At 46.8% G+C, this 17,306-nt stretch overlaps 1 protein-coding gene across 1 annotated transcript in view; it reads left to right on the top strand.

The window, feature by feature from the left end:
• The window catches only part of LOC121937161 (relaxin receptor 2-like), a 60,110-nt gene extending 43,608 nt beyond the window's left edge, over window positions 1-16,502 (top strand). The window contains exons 2-18 of the mRNA XM_042480096.1: window positions 1,938-2,132; window positions 3,494-3,583; window positions 4,652-4,757; window positions 5,664-5,735; window positions 5,962-6,033; window positions 6,468-6,539; window positions 6,956-7,027; window positions 7,365-7,445; window positions 7,681-7,752; window positions 11,201-11,272; window positions 11,917-11,988; window positions 12,656-12,727; window positions 12,905-12,976; window positions 13,690-13,919; window positions 14,430-14,840; window positions 15,104-15,319; window positions 16,218-16,502. Coding sequence (XP_042336030.1) covers window positions 1,938-2,132; window positions 3,494-3,583; window positions 4,652-4,757; window positions 5,664-5,735; window positions 5,962-6,033; window positions 6,468-6,539; window positions 6,956-7,027; window positions 7,365-7,445; window positions 7,681-7,752; window positions 11,201-11,272; window positions 11,917-11,988; window positions 12,656-12,727; window positions 12,905-12,976; window positions 13,690-13,919; window positions 14,430-14,840; window positions 15,104-15,319; window positions 16,218-16,411 — 2,171 coding nt within the window. The 3' untranslated portion in view covers window positions 16,412-16,502. The remainder of the gene's footprint in view (window positions 1-1,937; window positions 2,133-3,493; window positions 3,584-4,651; window positions 4,758-5,663; window positions 5,736-5,961; window positions 6,034-6,467; window positions 6,540-6,955; window positions 7,028-7,364; window positions 7,446-7,680; window positions 7,753-11,200; window positions 11,273-11,916; window positions 11,989-12,655; window positions 12,728-12,904; window positions 12,977-13,689; window positions 13,920-14,429; window positions 14,841-15,103; window positions 15,320-16,217) is intronic.
• Window positions 16,503-17,306: the final 804 nt, after the last annotated feature.

Here is a 17,306-nt window from a genome sequence, read left to right as displayed (position 1 = left end):
GTCTACAGAGAGAGACACTTCTTCAATCTTGCTCATTCCCCATGAAGTGAAGGGCTTTGGAGACTGTTGAGTAAGTCAGAAGAGTGGTATATGGCTCAGCTGTGCATAAACCCACAGGTGGACCTCCTACATTACACAGAACCATACCAGACTGCAGCCTAGGAGGGTTTTGTGAGTCGCCTTGGAGTGCCAAGCCTATTGTTTTGCTTGTGCCCTTTAGCTTCTGATTTATATTTTGAGCCCTTGCATGTTTCTAGCAGAGCTCCAGCCAAACAATAAACATTACTCTGGTCTTTGAAGCAATGCAGGGCAGGCACTTCTTAGAATAAAGGAATATGGAATGCCACAAGTCAAGGGCCTATGCTGCTGTCTTTTATTGAGGCCCTTTCCTATTGTCTCCTTGGGAAATCCTGGAAGGGAGTCTAATCATTTTGCAAGATGGAAAGACAAGAGTTAAAAGCGAGACCTCCAAAAACTGAACTATTGGCAGTGTGTAGATTGCATTTGCTTTTGCATCTGCCACCGGCAGCATCTGCAAGTGAGGAGAGCTCTCCTTGTTGTTGTTGTTGTTGCCATCCTTTCCTTGATTGACAGCGCAGCGTCTTTCATCCGTCTGTTCAGAGCTGTGCCCAGAATTGGACAGATGGCCCTCTGGAGCTCCAATTATGACTGGGACTCTTTCCCTTGATCCATATTTGACCAAGGTAATTGCAGGATGTAAGCACTAAAGTGCCAGGACTCCGACACTCGCTCAGCTCCTTTCGTGCTCTCATTTATTTATTTCCTTCTCAAAGCTGTCTATCAAAAGAGAGGGGACAGAGCAGCTTCTTCGGGGGTTGTAACCCCTTAGCAGCTCCTCTTGAGACGGTTGCAGAATCTGGCTTGTGATGAGGATGGGAGTTGGTTGCATCTGGGTGGTTCGTCTATTTCTTTGTGCGGAAGAATCATAGAGTCGGAAGGGAGCCCAAGGGCCATCCAATCCAACCCCCTGCAATGCAAGAACGCACAACTGCAGCACTCCGTCACCCATCCAGTCTCTGTTAAAACCCTCTAAAGATGAGGAATCCACAGCCCTGCTTTTTCCAAGTCATGCGTAATGCTACACACCTCTGCCATGTCTCCCCAGAGAGCCAATCTGGTTTGGTGGCCGGAGTATTGGACTAGGAGTCCTGGAGACCAGGGTTCACATGGAGGACCTTGGGCAAGTCACATTCTGAGGTTTTTGTGGGGTTTTCAGGCCCTGTGGCCATGTTTTAGAAGAGTTAATTCCTGACGCTTCGCCAGCATCTGTGGCTGGCATCTTCAGAGAATGGTGACATGGGAATGAATGGTGTGTGTGCCAGCCACAGATGCAGGCAAAATGTCAGGAATAAACTCTTCCAGAACACGGCCACACAACCTAAAAACCCCACAAAATACTATGGACACCGGACATGAAAGCCTTCGACTTCACAAATTCACATTCTCTCAGCCTCAGAGAAAAGCAATGGCAAAGCCTGCTCTCAAGAAATCAGGTCAAGAGAACATTATGACATGTTCACTTTATGTTTGCCATAAGTCGAAAACAACTTGAAGGCACATGACAACGGCGACAATGGCAACAACAAATAACGCCTCTCTGTTTCTTGATCCCCCATCGAACTAAACAGCTCCAAGCGTTGCAGCCTTTCCTCCTGGGCAATTCCTTCCGCAATCATTTTGGGCGTCCTTTCCTCCAGTTTGTCCCTTTCTCCAATATCCTTTTAAAGGCGAGGCTGCCGGAAGTGTACACATTCGCACCTGGGCCTCCTGAGGCAATTAGCTGGAGTCAATTACGGCCGGTTCCTCCTTTGCTCCGGTCAAAGTCACGTGGCTCCTGCAAATGTGGACAATGTCCAACCCTTCCCTTGCTGCATAGTAACAAAACATTTGAGAATATGGAAACCACAAATAATGTTGCTGGATTTTGTCTTCTCCCCTTGCCTTCTTCTTTTTCTATTTGACAGAGTCTTTTTTGCTTGATCCTAGCCTGGATCATGGCCCTTGCCCTTTGGGGACCTTTCCGTGCAACAATGAGACTGTCTGCTTGCCTCAGCCTCTGCATTGCAACGGAGTTGTCAACTGTGAAGATGGAGCCGACGAAAAGGACTGTGGTAAGCCCAATGGCGAAGGACCCTTCTCCCTCCCCAATTGGTATTATTTCTCGTGTGTCTTCGAGTCATTTCTGACTTGTGACAATCCTAAAGTGAACTCTGGGCCCAAACAGACAGTCCAAAATAAAGCTGCTTAGGGTCACTTTGGAGGTATGCTGTTTAAATGAAACAAGCATCATAAGAGGCCAGAAGCTGCGCCAAAGCTGCGCTCCAGTCCTTAGCGCTGGAGCATGGCTTTGGCACGGCTTCTGGCCTCTTAGGACGCATGCAGCATTTAAACAGCATACCTCCAAAGTGATCCAAAGCAGCTTTATTTTCGCCTATCTGTTTGGGCCCAGAGTTCACAATGGGTTTGTCATTGCCATTTTCTGAGGCTGAAAGAGTGTGGCCTGTCCAAAGGTCACCCCAATGGGTGTCCAAAGGTGAACGGGGATTTGAACCATGGTCTCCGAAAGTCCAACACTCATCCAACCAGTTGGGCTTTGAGAAAAAAGAAATCATTCCTATTAGGTTTTGCATGGCCATCCTCTGTCTAAGTGAGTATGACTTGTCCAGTGGGTCACCCAGTGGGTTTCGACAGCTGAGAATGGATCCGGACCCTCATCTCCAAGAGCTCTAATCCATCATTTAAACTGTCACACCACACTGACCCTTTCCTCCCCATAGCCAGGTTCAAAATAGTTATCTCAGCTACTCAGAGGACCCTGGCAGACCTCAGAGGTTGAAGGCATCACTCCATGTCTGGCTGCAGAGACATAGCCTGGTGCTTCTTTCCTTCATCCTAGCAAAGAATTGCCATGCTGGGAAAGAGACCTCAGCTAGAAATATGGCAGGTCTTTGGGTGGTAAATGACTCAGTGTAGTGTACTTCCATATGTGGAGCAACTATGCTGTGTATGTCAGGTAGCCCAGGCATAAGCCATAACTACCCCACAGATGCAGCCCAAGCAAGTGATGCCCCAGGTCCTGTGAGCTTTCTTCCCATAAAAGATGGTATCAGCTACAAGATGCTGACCTCTGGAAATTGATGGTTTCTCCCATCCTGGAAACTAAAGCAAAGATTCCAAAGCCAGTCACAAAGTATTATCTGGAACGTGTTGCTAAATACTAGTGGATGGTTGGATCCATTTTGGAGACGAAGATATACACTCCAAAGTTAGTCATAATTTTCAAGGCACATTTGACGATGGGTAGAACATGGTTCCTTCTTCTCAGGAAGCAAATGTGGAGGAAGAGGCATGAGGACATGAGGAAAGTGGGTGATCTTGGCATGTAGTCCAGATTGTAGTGGCAAGTGCTATGCAGGAGGAAGGTGAGAATCGGGCCTTCTGTCCATAATGGGATGCCAATCTTGCCTTACAGTGAATGACCTCGGCTGGCCCATGCTTCTGAGTGAGATGCTCTCCAGAAATGGGAGAAAGACCAGAAACAGAGAGAAGGCAGCCAACTGCAGTGAGTACATTTCTTTGCCAAGGCACCCGTTGTTTTCTAAAGTTTCATGTGCCTGTTTCATGTGCCTTTGCATCTCCCCAGGTGGCAAACGCACAGCAATAAGGATGTTATGTGGCTCACAGGCTTAGTCCCTTAGAGAATGCAACCAATATTGCCTTATCCTGTGAAGAACCACCGTCCTGCCTTCTGAAGTGTGGATTGCGAAGGCCTTGCCATGGAGTGTGCCATGCGGTTTTGTCAATGATGAATGGCAGTAGGAGGGAGGGGTACCCTAATCAGGCTTTTGTAAATCATGTGGAATCAATACTGTGACCTAAATAAGGATGAAAAGAATGGCCAAAAACATTAAGACAGTGATCAAAAAGCTGGTTTCTCCACTCTGTCAAGGAGAATCCTGGACTGGTGAGACTCTTTGCAGGTTGTGGATTATTCTGTGCAACCCTGGCACCTTTTTGGTGCAGAAAACAGGGCAGTTGCGCATAGGAGAACTCTCTTGGTCTCTGCCCTTTCCACGTGAGGACGGCAAAGACAATGGAGATGCTCCTTCCCTTGTGTGTTGAGGGAACATGCTTTGCAAACAAAAGGGCAGGTCCAGGGGGGCATGGTGGATTCAGATGCCTGGAAGCAAACATGTGAGAGGGAATCACGCTCGCCTCTCCCTTGTCTCTTCTCACTTGGGGACTGACATTGGAGCATTTGTGCATTTGCAGTGATTTGTTATGCAAAAAAATATGCAAAACCTTTTTTTGTACAGTTCTTATGACAAGATGCCCCCCCAAAATAATGAGTCTGAATGAAGCTGACCTCTCCTTCTCCAACAGAGCTGTCTTGGTGTGTTCCCCATCAAGAGTAGGGATATTTGTGAGCATCATCCTTTACATCCCTGGAGAGATACAATTCCTCATTCCTTGGATGTCCAAGACAATCCTTGCTCCACCTTTGCCTCATCTAGACCCCCTTGACCCCAGTGCTGCTTTTATTGACCTGCCCTTCCCATCGCAAGGGACCACCATCATCCTCTTCATTTGCCTCCAAAGGCTGAGCAGTCTCCTCTGTCTTCCTTCTCAGCACTCGATCAGCACCCAGAAGTCTGCACATGCTCAGGGACTGCTGTGCGTTGTCAAGGGCAAGATCTACTTGCTGTTCCCTGGATCTCATCTGATGTGACGGAGCTGTGAGTAGTAGAGGGCCTCATGCCACAGTGCAGTGTTTCCCAGACTTAGATCCTCCAATTGTTTTGGACTTCAGGTCCCAGAATTCCTTGGCTAGGGCTTCTGGGAGTTAAAGCCCAAAACACATGGAGAACCAAAATTTGGAAAACAATGCCATAGGATGTGTGTGTGTTCGTGTGCTTCCATGTCCCCTGTTAACTTATGACGACCCCATGAATTTTGTAGGGTTTTCTTAAGCAAGGAATCCTCAAAGGTGGTTTTGCCAGTTCCTTCCTCTGAAATATCACCTACAGCACCTTGGATTCATTGGTCTTCCCTCCGAGTACTAGCCACAGCTGACCCTGCTTAGCTTCCAAGATCAAATGGGATCTGGTGCTTTTAAGGTATTAGGAAACATGTCTGTGCCTTCAACATAAGTGTTGGCTTATGGGGATCCTTTGAGTTTTGTAGGGTTTTCTTAGGCAAGGAATCCTTGGGGAGGTTTTGCCCGCTCCTTCCTCTGAAGTACTCTTGTATATAAACCAAAACTGGCACACGGAGAAACTCAGGCCGTCCATCATTAGGGAGATGATGCCACCTAGTGCCAAATCTGTTGGCTGCACACCAAGACGCAAGAGAAGGGGACTTAATGCTGACAGGTGTGACACTTGCACCTGTCAAAGGCACCTGCCGCTTCTCCAAGGGGTCTCACAAGGTGCATAAATGTCTGGGATTAGGAGATGAAGGGGATGGCTTGCATTGTACGGAGACAGATGGATTGTGCGCTTAAGCCAAATTGTTCTAGCTCTGCTCAGCCATGTAGGATCTTCTTGGCTATAGTGCATTCCTGTCCAACTTGTAAAATGGACACTAAAACCTTGTAAAGCCTGTGTTTTCCCTCTTTTCCTTTCCTCTGCCCCTCTCCTCAGTGATCTGAAGAGGAATAAGATCTCTTTGCTGCTGGACGACCAATTCATCGCAAACAAGGATCTGGAGTATCTGTGAGTAGGACGCCTTCCTTCTCCCTCTGGGCAGCTTCTGGGTTAGTCTGAAAAGCCATTCGCAACCCAAAATGAACACCTGGACAGCCTTAACTGCTTTGGGGATGCTATACTGGTTCAGGGACCACATCCAACGATTATTTTCCAGACAGGAGATATTTTATTGTTCCTCTGGAGTTATCACTGTTTCATCATGAACAGTGTCTGAAATTTTCTTTTAATACAGTTTCTTGCAAGACAACAGGATCCGGACGATAGCCCCAACCGCTTTTTCTGGACTGTCCAAGCTCCAGAGGTTGTGAGTAAAAAGCTTTCCAACTTGGAAATGGGGGAAAGATTGGGAGGAAACGCAATATGGTTTGAGTCCAATGTGTGGGTACACAACACACACACACACACTCCTCTCATGATCAGACTTAGTGACATACCCCCCATCTACTATTGGTAGCATAAGGTCCCATGGGCTCTGCCTCTTTTCCATTGCCCCCCATGAGCTCAGCCCATAAGGCCCCAATCCTTGACCCCTTTGTCTCCTTCCACTTTTCCAACCAAGGTGTCCTTTTTTGTCAACCGAAGGGAACAGCCCTTGCTGCAAAGTGAGAGGAATTGCTTCCAAATCAGTCATTTGCCTGTAAAACCAAATGCTAGAAGAACTCATTCATTGCCTTGCATTTGCAAACCCATTCCTTCTTATGAGTTCCTCTTCCCATCCCTTTTCTATGGTCCTTTCAGGTATCTGAGTTCCAACAGCATCACGGATCTGGAGCCGGGCGTCTTCCAGGATCTGCAAAGCCTCAAATGGCTGTAAGTTCATGTTTGTGCATCTAGAAGAATCAGCGCAACAAGAGGGAATGGGGGGGGGGCTTCTATATGCAAGGCAAAGTCTCTCCATTTGTACAAGGTGGGAGAGAAAGGTGGAAAGGGATGTTTATAATGCAAAAGAGGAGTCTGGCCATGGAAAGTCAGGCTATCCACCTTCATAAGGAAGTCAAGAGCTGGATTAATACATCTTGCCTGGCATGCAAACAAAAGCGGAAGGAGGAGAGAGAAACTGGGACATTATAAACACAACGGATAAAACAGCAGGTGCTCCATGTCTCCAAAATGTCTCCATCATTGCCCCAAAGGAGTCTGAGCAAGCCTTTGGAAACCTCTTTCTGACTACAAGACTATTTTTCTGAATCATCCTCTTCACTGACCCTGTTTTTCCCCATTTCTAGCATCCTGGACAACAACCAAATGACCCACATCCTCCCATCGGTTTTTGTGGGGCTCAGATCACTAGTATTTCTGTAAGTACAGACCCTCGATATGTCTCTTTCCCCCCTGTTTTCAATAAATCTGCAGGTAGCTTCGGTGGTGATACTCTCAGCCGTAGGACCAGAATTTGCAAACAAACAAACAAACACATTGCAGAAATAATCCAGTTTGAGACCACTTTAACTGCCATGGGATTCTTGGAATTGTAGTTTGACTTGGCATCAGAGATCCCTGACAGATAAGGCTAAAGAAACTACACTTCCCAGGATTCCAAAGCATTGAGCTAAAACAGCGTCAACCTGGATTATTTTTTGCAGTGCAGATGCAGGCTATAATGCAATTTCCCCTTGCTTTGTGTTTCCTTCCTAGGGATTTGCACACTAACTCCCTACAAGAAATGCCTACAAGGAGTGCTTCGATGTGTGTGGAAATGCCAAAGCTCAACTGGCTGTGAGTTGCATGCATTTGTTGCATATTTTTACTAATTCAAACATACTTTGTGAAAAAATCATGAAGTATGTTTGAATTTGTAGTTTGTGGCAGCACCAGGGCTCTCTGACAGAGAGGGCTAAATGTCTCCCAAAACTACAAATCCCAGAATCCCATAGCATTGAGCCGGGGCAGTTAAAGATTAGGGAGAAGGGTTTCTACACCTAAATCTGATGGGATCTGTTACGCCACGCAGGGATCTTGAAGGAAACCGGATCCATGCTCTGCAACGGTCAGACTTCCAGGGTTGCAGTGAGATCACCGTTCTGTGAGTATGACTGTCTCCTTCTTTCTCTGCAACTCTTGGTGGATGCTAACCATTTTTAGTGGCCTCTTTGGTAACCGAACAACTCCCACCTCCATATGTATATTGGTTTTATTTGCTTACATGGTAGTGACCAAAGAGAGCCAAGATCCTACAATGTGTTTGCATGGCAAGCTTGTGAGTCCTATGGACATTGAACAGGGAGCTGTAGCACAATGCACTCTTATGCTGCGCTGCAAAATATAGACTCTGATCCTTAGCTGGCTAGCTGCTCTCCAGCCCCATAGACCTTTGGTTGAACTCCGCACATTAGTTTCTGTTTGACAGCAGAAGGAACCGGCAGCTGCGCTAGCATGTTTAATGGCACATGGCTGGGATAAGCTCTGCATTTTCTCTCCATGAGGCTATTCCTGGCCAGGCTCAGATCTGCCTCCCCAAAATGTTTTTCTCACTGCCTTCTTTATGGCTCCTGCTTCGAAACACTTTTTCCAGAAGGTGAGGAAGTCCAGAGCGCCTTCCTTGGTGGCGCTGCCCTAGACTCAAGCATTCCTAGCATGACAGCTATGTCTCCCCTTGGAGAGAATTCAACACACTTGTGTGTGTGGTTTTTGTGTTGTACACAAACTACAAATTGCCCAAGGAGCAAGAGTGTGGAAGGCAGGCGTGGAATGTATAGTTCGGCTCATCCTTCTCTCCCCAAGAAGCAAAAGGGATTATTACCAAACGCCCGGGGAATGCGGGGCTGAAATGGCTCCCCAAATGGTCCAATCTTGATTAACGGAGGGCTCCTCTGGACGATGGGAGGCTGAGATCTTGGGATTTTTCACTGCATCCGAATGACGTTTGTCCAGGACTATTTCCAGGCCGTTCCCGTCCCCAGTTGAAACATTTTATTCCCAACTTCAGTTGGTTTGAAAAGGAAAAAATCCTATTGGAACAAAAGAATATTGTTCTCCTTTCCTTTCCTTTTTAGGGTTATAGTGCTGCACTCCATCCGTGAAATAGCACTTTTGCATTATAGCAGTATAACTCATAGGATTTTTTTGTTTTTGAAGAATCAAAGGAGGAATGTTTGTCCTTCAAGCCACAAAAGCACAGCAGCAGACAGCAATGCATTAAAAAGTCCTTGGAAGAGACCTAAATTGGTACAAAAAGGCCCCCAAAGGAAAGGAATGAGTGGGAGCAGAGAACCAGCAAAACCCAATGTTTTTGTTAGGAGAAGAGATGCTTCTTTAGGCTCCTCTGGAGGAACCTTTCATAGAGTTAATTTTGCCACAGAAGAAAAGGGGGGGGTTTTTTTTGGGGGGGGGGGATAGTATTTTGATTTATGATCTGTGCTGATAACTTGAAGTCCAGAGATAACCAGCGTATGGAAAGGAGTGAGATGCAACAATACGTGCCAGTGTTCTTTATGGAGACGAAATGCTTCATGCATGCACGGATTTCCATGCAGTTAGTCATTAAGACATAAAGAGCCAGACTGAGGAAAATTAGGAATGTATGGAGAGACTCAAGGCCTATCTAGTTCCTGCTGCAGTTGGTTAGTCCTACTACCTAGAGTAGATCCATAGTTAGTTCTAACTAGAGTAGATCTAGTTGAGTGGCAAGTGAACATCTGGGCAAATGCCATGGATGCAATGGCACTAACCAGGGGATTTGAGCCATGAACTGCCAGGCTTTAGGCCAGGAGACTTGTCCTTTTAAGATGTCCTATTTGGTGAAGCCTGGATGGTGGATAGAGAATAGCCCTGGGAAACCAGGAGAAGAGGTCTCCTCGAAGCAAGATGTTCACCTGGAGCTCACCAGCCACTATCTTATAGACCCAGTACAAAGTATGCAACTCTTCGAAAGGATGTTGGGAAATCATTTCTTTAAAATGGTCAAAAAACATATTTCCTGAGCATCAGGCGACACTCATGGAGAGACCCCAGGACCAACAAGAACCTTCGCAGCTTGGGGCTTATTCTTTGAAACGTCGGTGCACAAGGCGATCCATACAGAAAGCAGACTTTCCTGTATGTTCTCCCATGGTTCTTCTGGATTGTCCTGCCAATGCAACACGCATCTTCCCGTCAATGTGATGCATGCCTCGAGGTGGGAAGACAAGTGCCTTTGGCATGGATCGGGAACGCAGTTCCAAGGACTTCAACGCCACGCAGACATAAACACAGGCGAGATGGGGAAGTGTAAACACTGCCATGCCACTGGGGTTGCGCAAGCGACACTTTTATGGGGGAGATGGAGCAGACGCGGCTGTTCCATGGCGGTTGGGGAATGTCTCCCCCCTCAATCCCACCTCCTCTTTTTCTTCCTTCCTCGCTTTTGTGGAGTAAAACCTAAACCCAGGTTGGTCTAGAGAGGAGGAGGAGGAGAGGAAGAGATTGCCCAAAAGGTTTGGATTTCAGCCTTCCGCATGGTGAGGCCCAAGAACCCTAATAAATCCCAATAGACTAAATTGCACAGATCAGAAGCTTGCCTTGTGCAGCTGGTTCATTTCTTGCTCTCCGCTCATTTGGGATTAACGACATTGACTGGAATTCACAATCACAGTTGCAAATAAATAAATGACATATTCACAATTGTGGCATTGGAGGGACAGAGCTGGGAAGGTCAGCCTGCGATGTCCCAATCGACAAGAGAGCAGATCTCCATTGCTTGCAGCAGCTGCTGCCCAAAACCTCAAGATATGGGTTGGACCAGGAAATGCTACTTAATGGAATATACATAATGTGTTCTTGTTGTTGTGTGCCTTCAAGTCATTGCTGACTTATGGGGACCCTAAGGCAACCCTGTCGTGGTTTATGGGGACTTGGCCAATGGGTTTCCATGAGTGAAACAGGGAATCAAAGCCTGATCCCCAAAGTCCAGTGCTCAAACCACTACACCACACTGGCTCCCACTTAATGCATAGTTAAGTGTATTTGCCTAAGGTCCAGGATCTCAGGTATCATTTGTGGTGAGTAGCAAGGCAGCGAGGGGATATAAAGGGGTGTGCCTTCATACAAATCGCCACACATTCAACGCGTGGATGAGGAGTCTACTTGGTGAAGGCACCAACCGGCCATGTCCTTTCCATGGCTATGAGTCTATTGATAGTTTATGCTAACAAAAAGTCCAACTGAAGGTTAGCCAAGTTTGGCTGGTGGTCCAGACCCTCTGTTGCTTTAGGATTTGCTAACAGAAGATCCATATCCTGATGATAATCATAGGCCCATATCCTGATGGAGAAATACATTCTCCCTTTTAGGAAATCACATTTGGGGAACAGCTTCCTCCAAGCAGTTGCTTCGGGGCAGAATAACTATTAGGCCTCAGCATCAGCAGCGTTTTAATACTTCTTATGAGCCTTCTTAATCATCCTGTCTGTGAATACTTTAAGTCGCTTACTTTGGAACTGAATGGACAATGCAAGAAGGATAAAGGCTTACCGTAATTCACCTTGATTCTCCAGGATTCTCAACAGGAATAGGATTGAATGGATCCAAGAAGGGGCTTTTTCCGACCTTAAGAAGCTGGTGGAGCTGTAAGTTGTTGTTGCTTTCTTGACAGACTTTCCTTAAAGCAGGGCCAGGGCATTCTGGGGATTGGGGCAGGATGTCCAGATGGGGCCTCCACTGCCATTCTTGGTTTACAAAGAGAAATGTCCTCCAAACGTCCTCTTTGGTCCAGGGCTCATGCATGGATTCCTCTTCTCAAATCCACAGTTGCATGCACTTATAAGTTTCCATGTATCTCTCTCCTTAAACCCGCCACTGCATGCATTTCTAAGTTTAATATCTCCATGCATTTCTCTTTTTACATCTCCCGTTGCATGCATTTCTTAGGTCTATCATTTGTGTGCATTTCTCTTTGTGAATCCATGAGGTCTGGGTCATTTAGTTTCATCTGGTTGACCCAGAAATGTCCTTGGAAAGACAGGGCTCCATGCAACTGAAGAAAGAGGGTGCTTTCCCAACCTTCCTGCAGCAACCACTGTCTCCTACCATCTTCCCAAATATCACCGTTCTTCCTTTGAAATTCAGAGCTTACATAGTGAGGACATGAGAAAAGCCATGGTGGATCAGACCAAAGGACCATTTAGTGTGGATTTGAATTCAGCAGCCATGGCACGGATGAAACCTTTCCTTAACCCACATTCTCAAAATGTGTTTTCTTCTCTCCCAACAGTGATTTGTCCTCCAACCGACTAAAGGAGCTCCTGCCTTCCTCTTTCAGTGGCCTCCATGAATTACAGCAGCTGTATGTATGTTCTTAACCACATTATTTTATCCATTGGTGCCAAAACAAAAACTGTGGGAAATACGTCTCCAATGAATAAAATTGTGTCAAAATGTGAGTGTGTGTGTTGCCTTTTCAGCTTTTCAACCAGTTCTTCTCACAAATGATTTGGGAAGCATCTACACTGTACAAATCATGCCATTTTGACACCATTTTAACTGCCATGGCTCCATCCTACAAAAGCATGGGATTTGTAGTCTTGTGAGGCACCAGCGTTCTTTTGCAGAGAAAGCTAAAGACCTAGTTAAAAGGTACAAATCCCAGGATTTGGAGCTAGAGCACTTGAAAGGGTGTCAAACTGCATTGTTTCTGTAGTGTAGATGCACCCTCTGTTTCTTTAGGGTTAGCTAACATCGCCTGATAATTCCAATCAGAGTAGACCTATTGAATCAGTGGGATTTACCCCCGTGTTGACATTACCATTCACTAAGCATCAGGCAAAAGGTTTTTGGAGAGTTCCCCAAAAACACAACTTGAAAGCTTGCAAAATCCCAGCTCCGGCTGATGAACTTTCCTAATGAATGGCTTTCCGCCTGAAGACACTGGAAGGAAGACAGATGTTTGTTGCCTTTTCACAATCCCTTTCCAAGGCTCCCACCCAAATCATGGCTCTTTCCCATTCTTGCAGAAACCTTTCCAACAACCCTCTCCCCCGGATCCGTCCAGATGAATTTGACCACATTCCCCAGTTGCTTTCTCTGTAAGTGTCTCAAAGGGGAGGAACCCCCAAAAATCCCGGGGTGGGAGGTGGTCATGGCGAGGATCCCACTGATGGATCCCAACCTGCTTGGGTCATTTTACCATGGCCTGGTGGGAGCTCATGGGTTCATGTCCCTCATTCACATTGTTGTTGCTGTTGTTGTTGTTATGAACACAGGAGCTTGGAAGGTGTGGAGATCCCGAACATCCAGAACCGCATGTTTGAGAAGCTGGCTCACCTCTCTCACATGTGAGTACAGTGAGTCCTCCACAACCGTTGGAGTTAGGGGCGCAAAACCCCCACAAAAGTGGGGGAAAGACAGACAAAAAACACACTATTTCCTTACTACTTTAGGAATCTCTAGGTTCTGGAGGACAACTCTATGGTCAACATCTCCCAGAAGTTGGAGACAGAAGACCTGCAAATGCTTAGCGAAGTGTTCTCTCTAGGACCTCTAGGTCCTCCAGCACAAGGTCTGGAGGACCTAGAGATTCCATGAATTGCAGTCAGGCTGGCCCCAGTTTAGGAGGCACTTTCAAAATTGCCTTCTTTTCTTGCCCCAAGGACGGTTAGCATGGATGCCTAAAAGTGAATTAAGCATTCAACTAACCTCTGTTTTCTCTGAAAGAGGACAATAAAACGTTGTATGAGAAAACATGCCTTGCAATGGCTCTTCCGGTCTGGAGTGGAAAAAATCAGAGCTAATGTTACACCATTTGCTTTGCTCAGGATGAAAACTGCTGCATAGATTTTAATGTCTTAGTGCTCTGGGTTTATGTGCCTCAACTCCAGATCTCCTCTTTAGCATCTCACTCTTTGCTGTCAAGACCCCCGACTCCTCTTTTATTTGTATAGGTCTGCATCTGCACTGCAGAAATAATGCACTAAGAAAGCATATTCCACCTCCAAATAAAAAACACCTACTTTGGCTCTAAGTGAGGCTGCCTTCTTTTCCCCGGCAGCTACTTCAAGAAGTTCCAGTACTGCAGGTTCGCCCCTCATGTCCGCAGCTGCAAGCCCAACACGGACGGGATCTCCTCCTTCGAGAACCTCCTGGCCAGCATCATCCTCCGGGTCTTCGTCTGGGTGGTTGCCTTCCTTAGCTTCTTTGGGAACCTCTTCGTCATCTTCACCAGGTCCTTCATCGTGACCGAAAACAGCAAGCACACCATGGCCATCAAGTCTCTCTGCTGTAAGCCGGGCAATGGACGCATGTGGGGTGAAGGGTGCGGAGGACGACACTGGGGTCTGGCCTCTGTTCTTGCTGCTCTTTGGGTCCCATATTGCACTGCCTGGAACTTGCAAAATTATGCTTAGAGAAGCACACAAATACTAGTGAGCACTGTCTTTCTCTCTGTGTTGCAATATATCATGTATCCTGTTTTCTCCATTATTATATTGCAAGGTGTGGATTTTTGTAAAATCTGTTCTTGATTGGTTATTTAATAGGTGATAGTTTGCAGGGACAGCAGATGGTCCCCATGTCATTTGGGGAAATGGGTCTCACCCAGACATAAAAGGGGGCTCTCCATGATGCTGAACACTTGCTTCAAGCTAAAGCCAACATTTTGATTTTGAAACTACGTTCTGGAGCAGATTCATCACTAATGACTTGGAAACCAGCCGCCACCCCTGCTCTGAAGCGAGGCTTGCCTTATTTTGCATCGCAAATAACAACCCATTTCCTTTGTCTCTGTTTCAGGTGCCGATTGTCTGATGGGCATCTATCTCTTCTTTCTGGGAGCTTTTGACCTCAAGTTCTCCGGGGAATATAACAAACATGCGCAGGCCTGGATGGCGAGCTTGCCCTGCCAACTGGTGGGCAGCCTGGCCATGCTCTCCTCGGAGGTCTCCGTCCTCCTCTTGACCTACATGACCCTGGAGAAATACCTCTGCATCGTCTTCCCCTTCAGCCATTATGGGGCCAACAAGCGGTGGACATGCTTCACCCTGGTCCTCATCTGGGTCCTGGGCTTCTCCCTGACGTTGGTGCCCTTCTCCAGCAAAGAGTCCTTTGGGATTTACTACGGCAGGAACGGGGTCTGCTTCCCTCTCCAGTCTGATGAGAATGAGAGCCGAGGTGCCAGAGGTTACTCCACCGGGATATTCCTAGGTAAGGACTCCTCAAAACCTCCCAGTTTCAATCCTAAATGGGAATGGTTGGGTCTGAAGGAGGAGATGGAGAGAGTGGTGCCTGGTGTGAGAGCATCACACATGGAGATTTTGCCACTTTGTATGAGGGATACCATTTTGCTATCCATTCTATCTAATGGGACTTGAGCATCCACTGATTTTGGTATTCATGGTCCTGGAACCAAACCCCAGAAGACCTCAAGGACCCACTGTGCCTTCTCTCTCCTCCCATCCCACTGGCAGGTCTGAACCTGGTTGCGTTTATCCTCGTTGTGTTTGCCTACGCAAGCATGTTTTACTCCATCCACACGACCGCGGCCCGGACCGCTGAGCAGAGCGTCTTCTCCATGGAGGTGGCTGTGGCCAAAAGGTTTTTCTTCATCGTTTTCACCAACGCTCTCTGCTGGATCCCGATTTTCATCCTGAAGCTCCTCTCCTTGCTGGACGTGGAAATCCCAGGTAGATCCCATTCTAACAGGGAAAATGCCATTTCGATGCTCTGCCAAATCCCTCTGATTCTTCCATGGTGATGTTCTTTCCATTCTTACACAAGGGAATGAAGCATTTCTAACATTTGCTCTCCTCTTGGTGAGATTAGGAGCGGTTTTATCTAAACCTTTTTTTCTGCATTATTTATTCATTTGCATTTATTCATACATTCATTGATCTCTCCTTTTCCCTGGGACTCAAAAAAGCTTACAAAATCTCTCAGATAGACAGCAGCGATCTCTCCATCTCTCCCCTCCGCTTGCCATTTCCAGAGAAAGAAAACCTAAGCAGATCCTGTTTTAAAGGGCAGACTGTCTCACCTTTCCACAACCCTCTGAAATGCCAAAATGCTCACAAAGCAGGGCCAAAATCGGTTCTCATTGCTTTAGGAAGGACTATTCCTTTCAGCCACAGAATTAACCAAAGGGGCTCGATTCTTCTCAGGTTTCAGATGAATCCTAAACAAATCCCTGGCATTTGCAGAGGAGGTCATAGACCAAAAAATGTCAGTTGCCAAAAAGATGCACCAGATTGGGCAAGAGGGGAATCATTAGATGAGTAAAGTTGGTGGCCTGCACTTAAAACATCCAGAGTGTAAGCTAAGTATGTAGTTTCTGTGTCCTATAGTAGAAGGAATCCTCAATTGAAGGCAGAATAATGAGCTGAATTCATATGCTAGGATAATCATGACTTTTGTTATGAAGATTTGATTTATAAGTATTTCTCTAGCAATATGGGTATGGCTATTTGCAACAGCAACAAATGCACGGTGAAATCCATTGTAAGCATATCCACCTAAAATGATTAATGTGCGTGGTGTAGACTAGGGTTAACTCCATAATGCAATGGCTGTCCTTTCGCCAAACAGGCACTGTGACGTCGTGGGTGGTCATCTTCGTCCTGCCCATCAACAGCACCTTGAACCCCATCCTCTACACGCTGACCACCACCTCCTTCCAGGAGAAGCTCAAGCAGTTCCTTCAGAAGAAGAGGACGCATCTGCGGGAGACCCAAGGGAAAAGTTTCGCCTTGCTCTCTATGCAAAGCAGCACCAGCCTCTGACGGTCAGACTTGGAGGAACTCGGAAAGTCCATGCGTACGTGACGCCAAGGCGCAACCCCACCTCAGCCCTTCTCTCCACTTGGAGGGTGACTGTGACATTTTCTCTCTGGACTGTGGGTCACTGTTGCTGCAAATGCATTCCTCATCTACTTGTGACCCAAGATGTCCTGGGTTCATCCTTGACTTGACTGGAGAGCTTGCAGAAGCTTGAAGGGGCCACTGGTGAGCTGCAGGAAGTTCAAGAAGTTCAGGTTTCTCAGTAAGGAAGGATGTCTCGCCTACACATTGGATGGTGTGATGTGTGTCAGCATAAATGGTGCTATGTGCAGGGAGTGGATTTTTTTTTAAACAATGGCCAATGGCTATATCCAGCTCATGGCAGTGAGAGCAAAATTGTGCCTGTGGGAGCACATTAAAGGACACAGACTAGCAAGCGAATGTACACTGTCTCTATCCATTGCCTCTGCACATTGTGTATGGCAACAGCACCTTGGGATGTCACACATGTGCACTGACTATTGATGCCACATGTGTTGTGTAACCAGTCCTCCTCCAACATGACGACCAACTGACCAACGGAGAGCAGGAGATGGCAAGGGGGATGAATTTGGCACCATGTGTCCAGCTGTAGATGGAGTGAGCATACTGTAGCTCAGGGGCTGCGTGCATTTTGTGGCCCCTGAAGTTCTCCTTTCAATTGCTTGTTGCTGTAGTTGTTGCTTTTGTTAGTTGCTGTGAAGTTGATCTTGACCCTAGGAATGAGTGACCTCTGGGAGCCCCTGTTGTCAACCATCCTGCTCAGGCCTTGCAAACTCAGGGCAGCAGCCTTTGCACCTTCCTTGATGGAATCCATCCTTCACTTTTCCTCCTGCCTTCCGCCTTACCAAGAGTTATT

The sequence above is a fragment of the Sceloporus undulatus genome, chromosome 7 (assembly GCF_019175285.1).
Source record: "Sceloporus undulatus isolate JIND9_A2432 ecotype Alabama chromosome 7, SceUnd_v1.1, whole genome shotgun sequence".
NCBI classification, from domain to species: domain Eukaryota; kingdom Metazoa; phylum Chordata; class Lepidosauria; order Squamata; family Phrynosomatidae; genus Sceloporus; species Sceloporus undulatus.
This window is presented reverse-complemented; position numbering and strand designations above follow the sequence as displayed.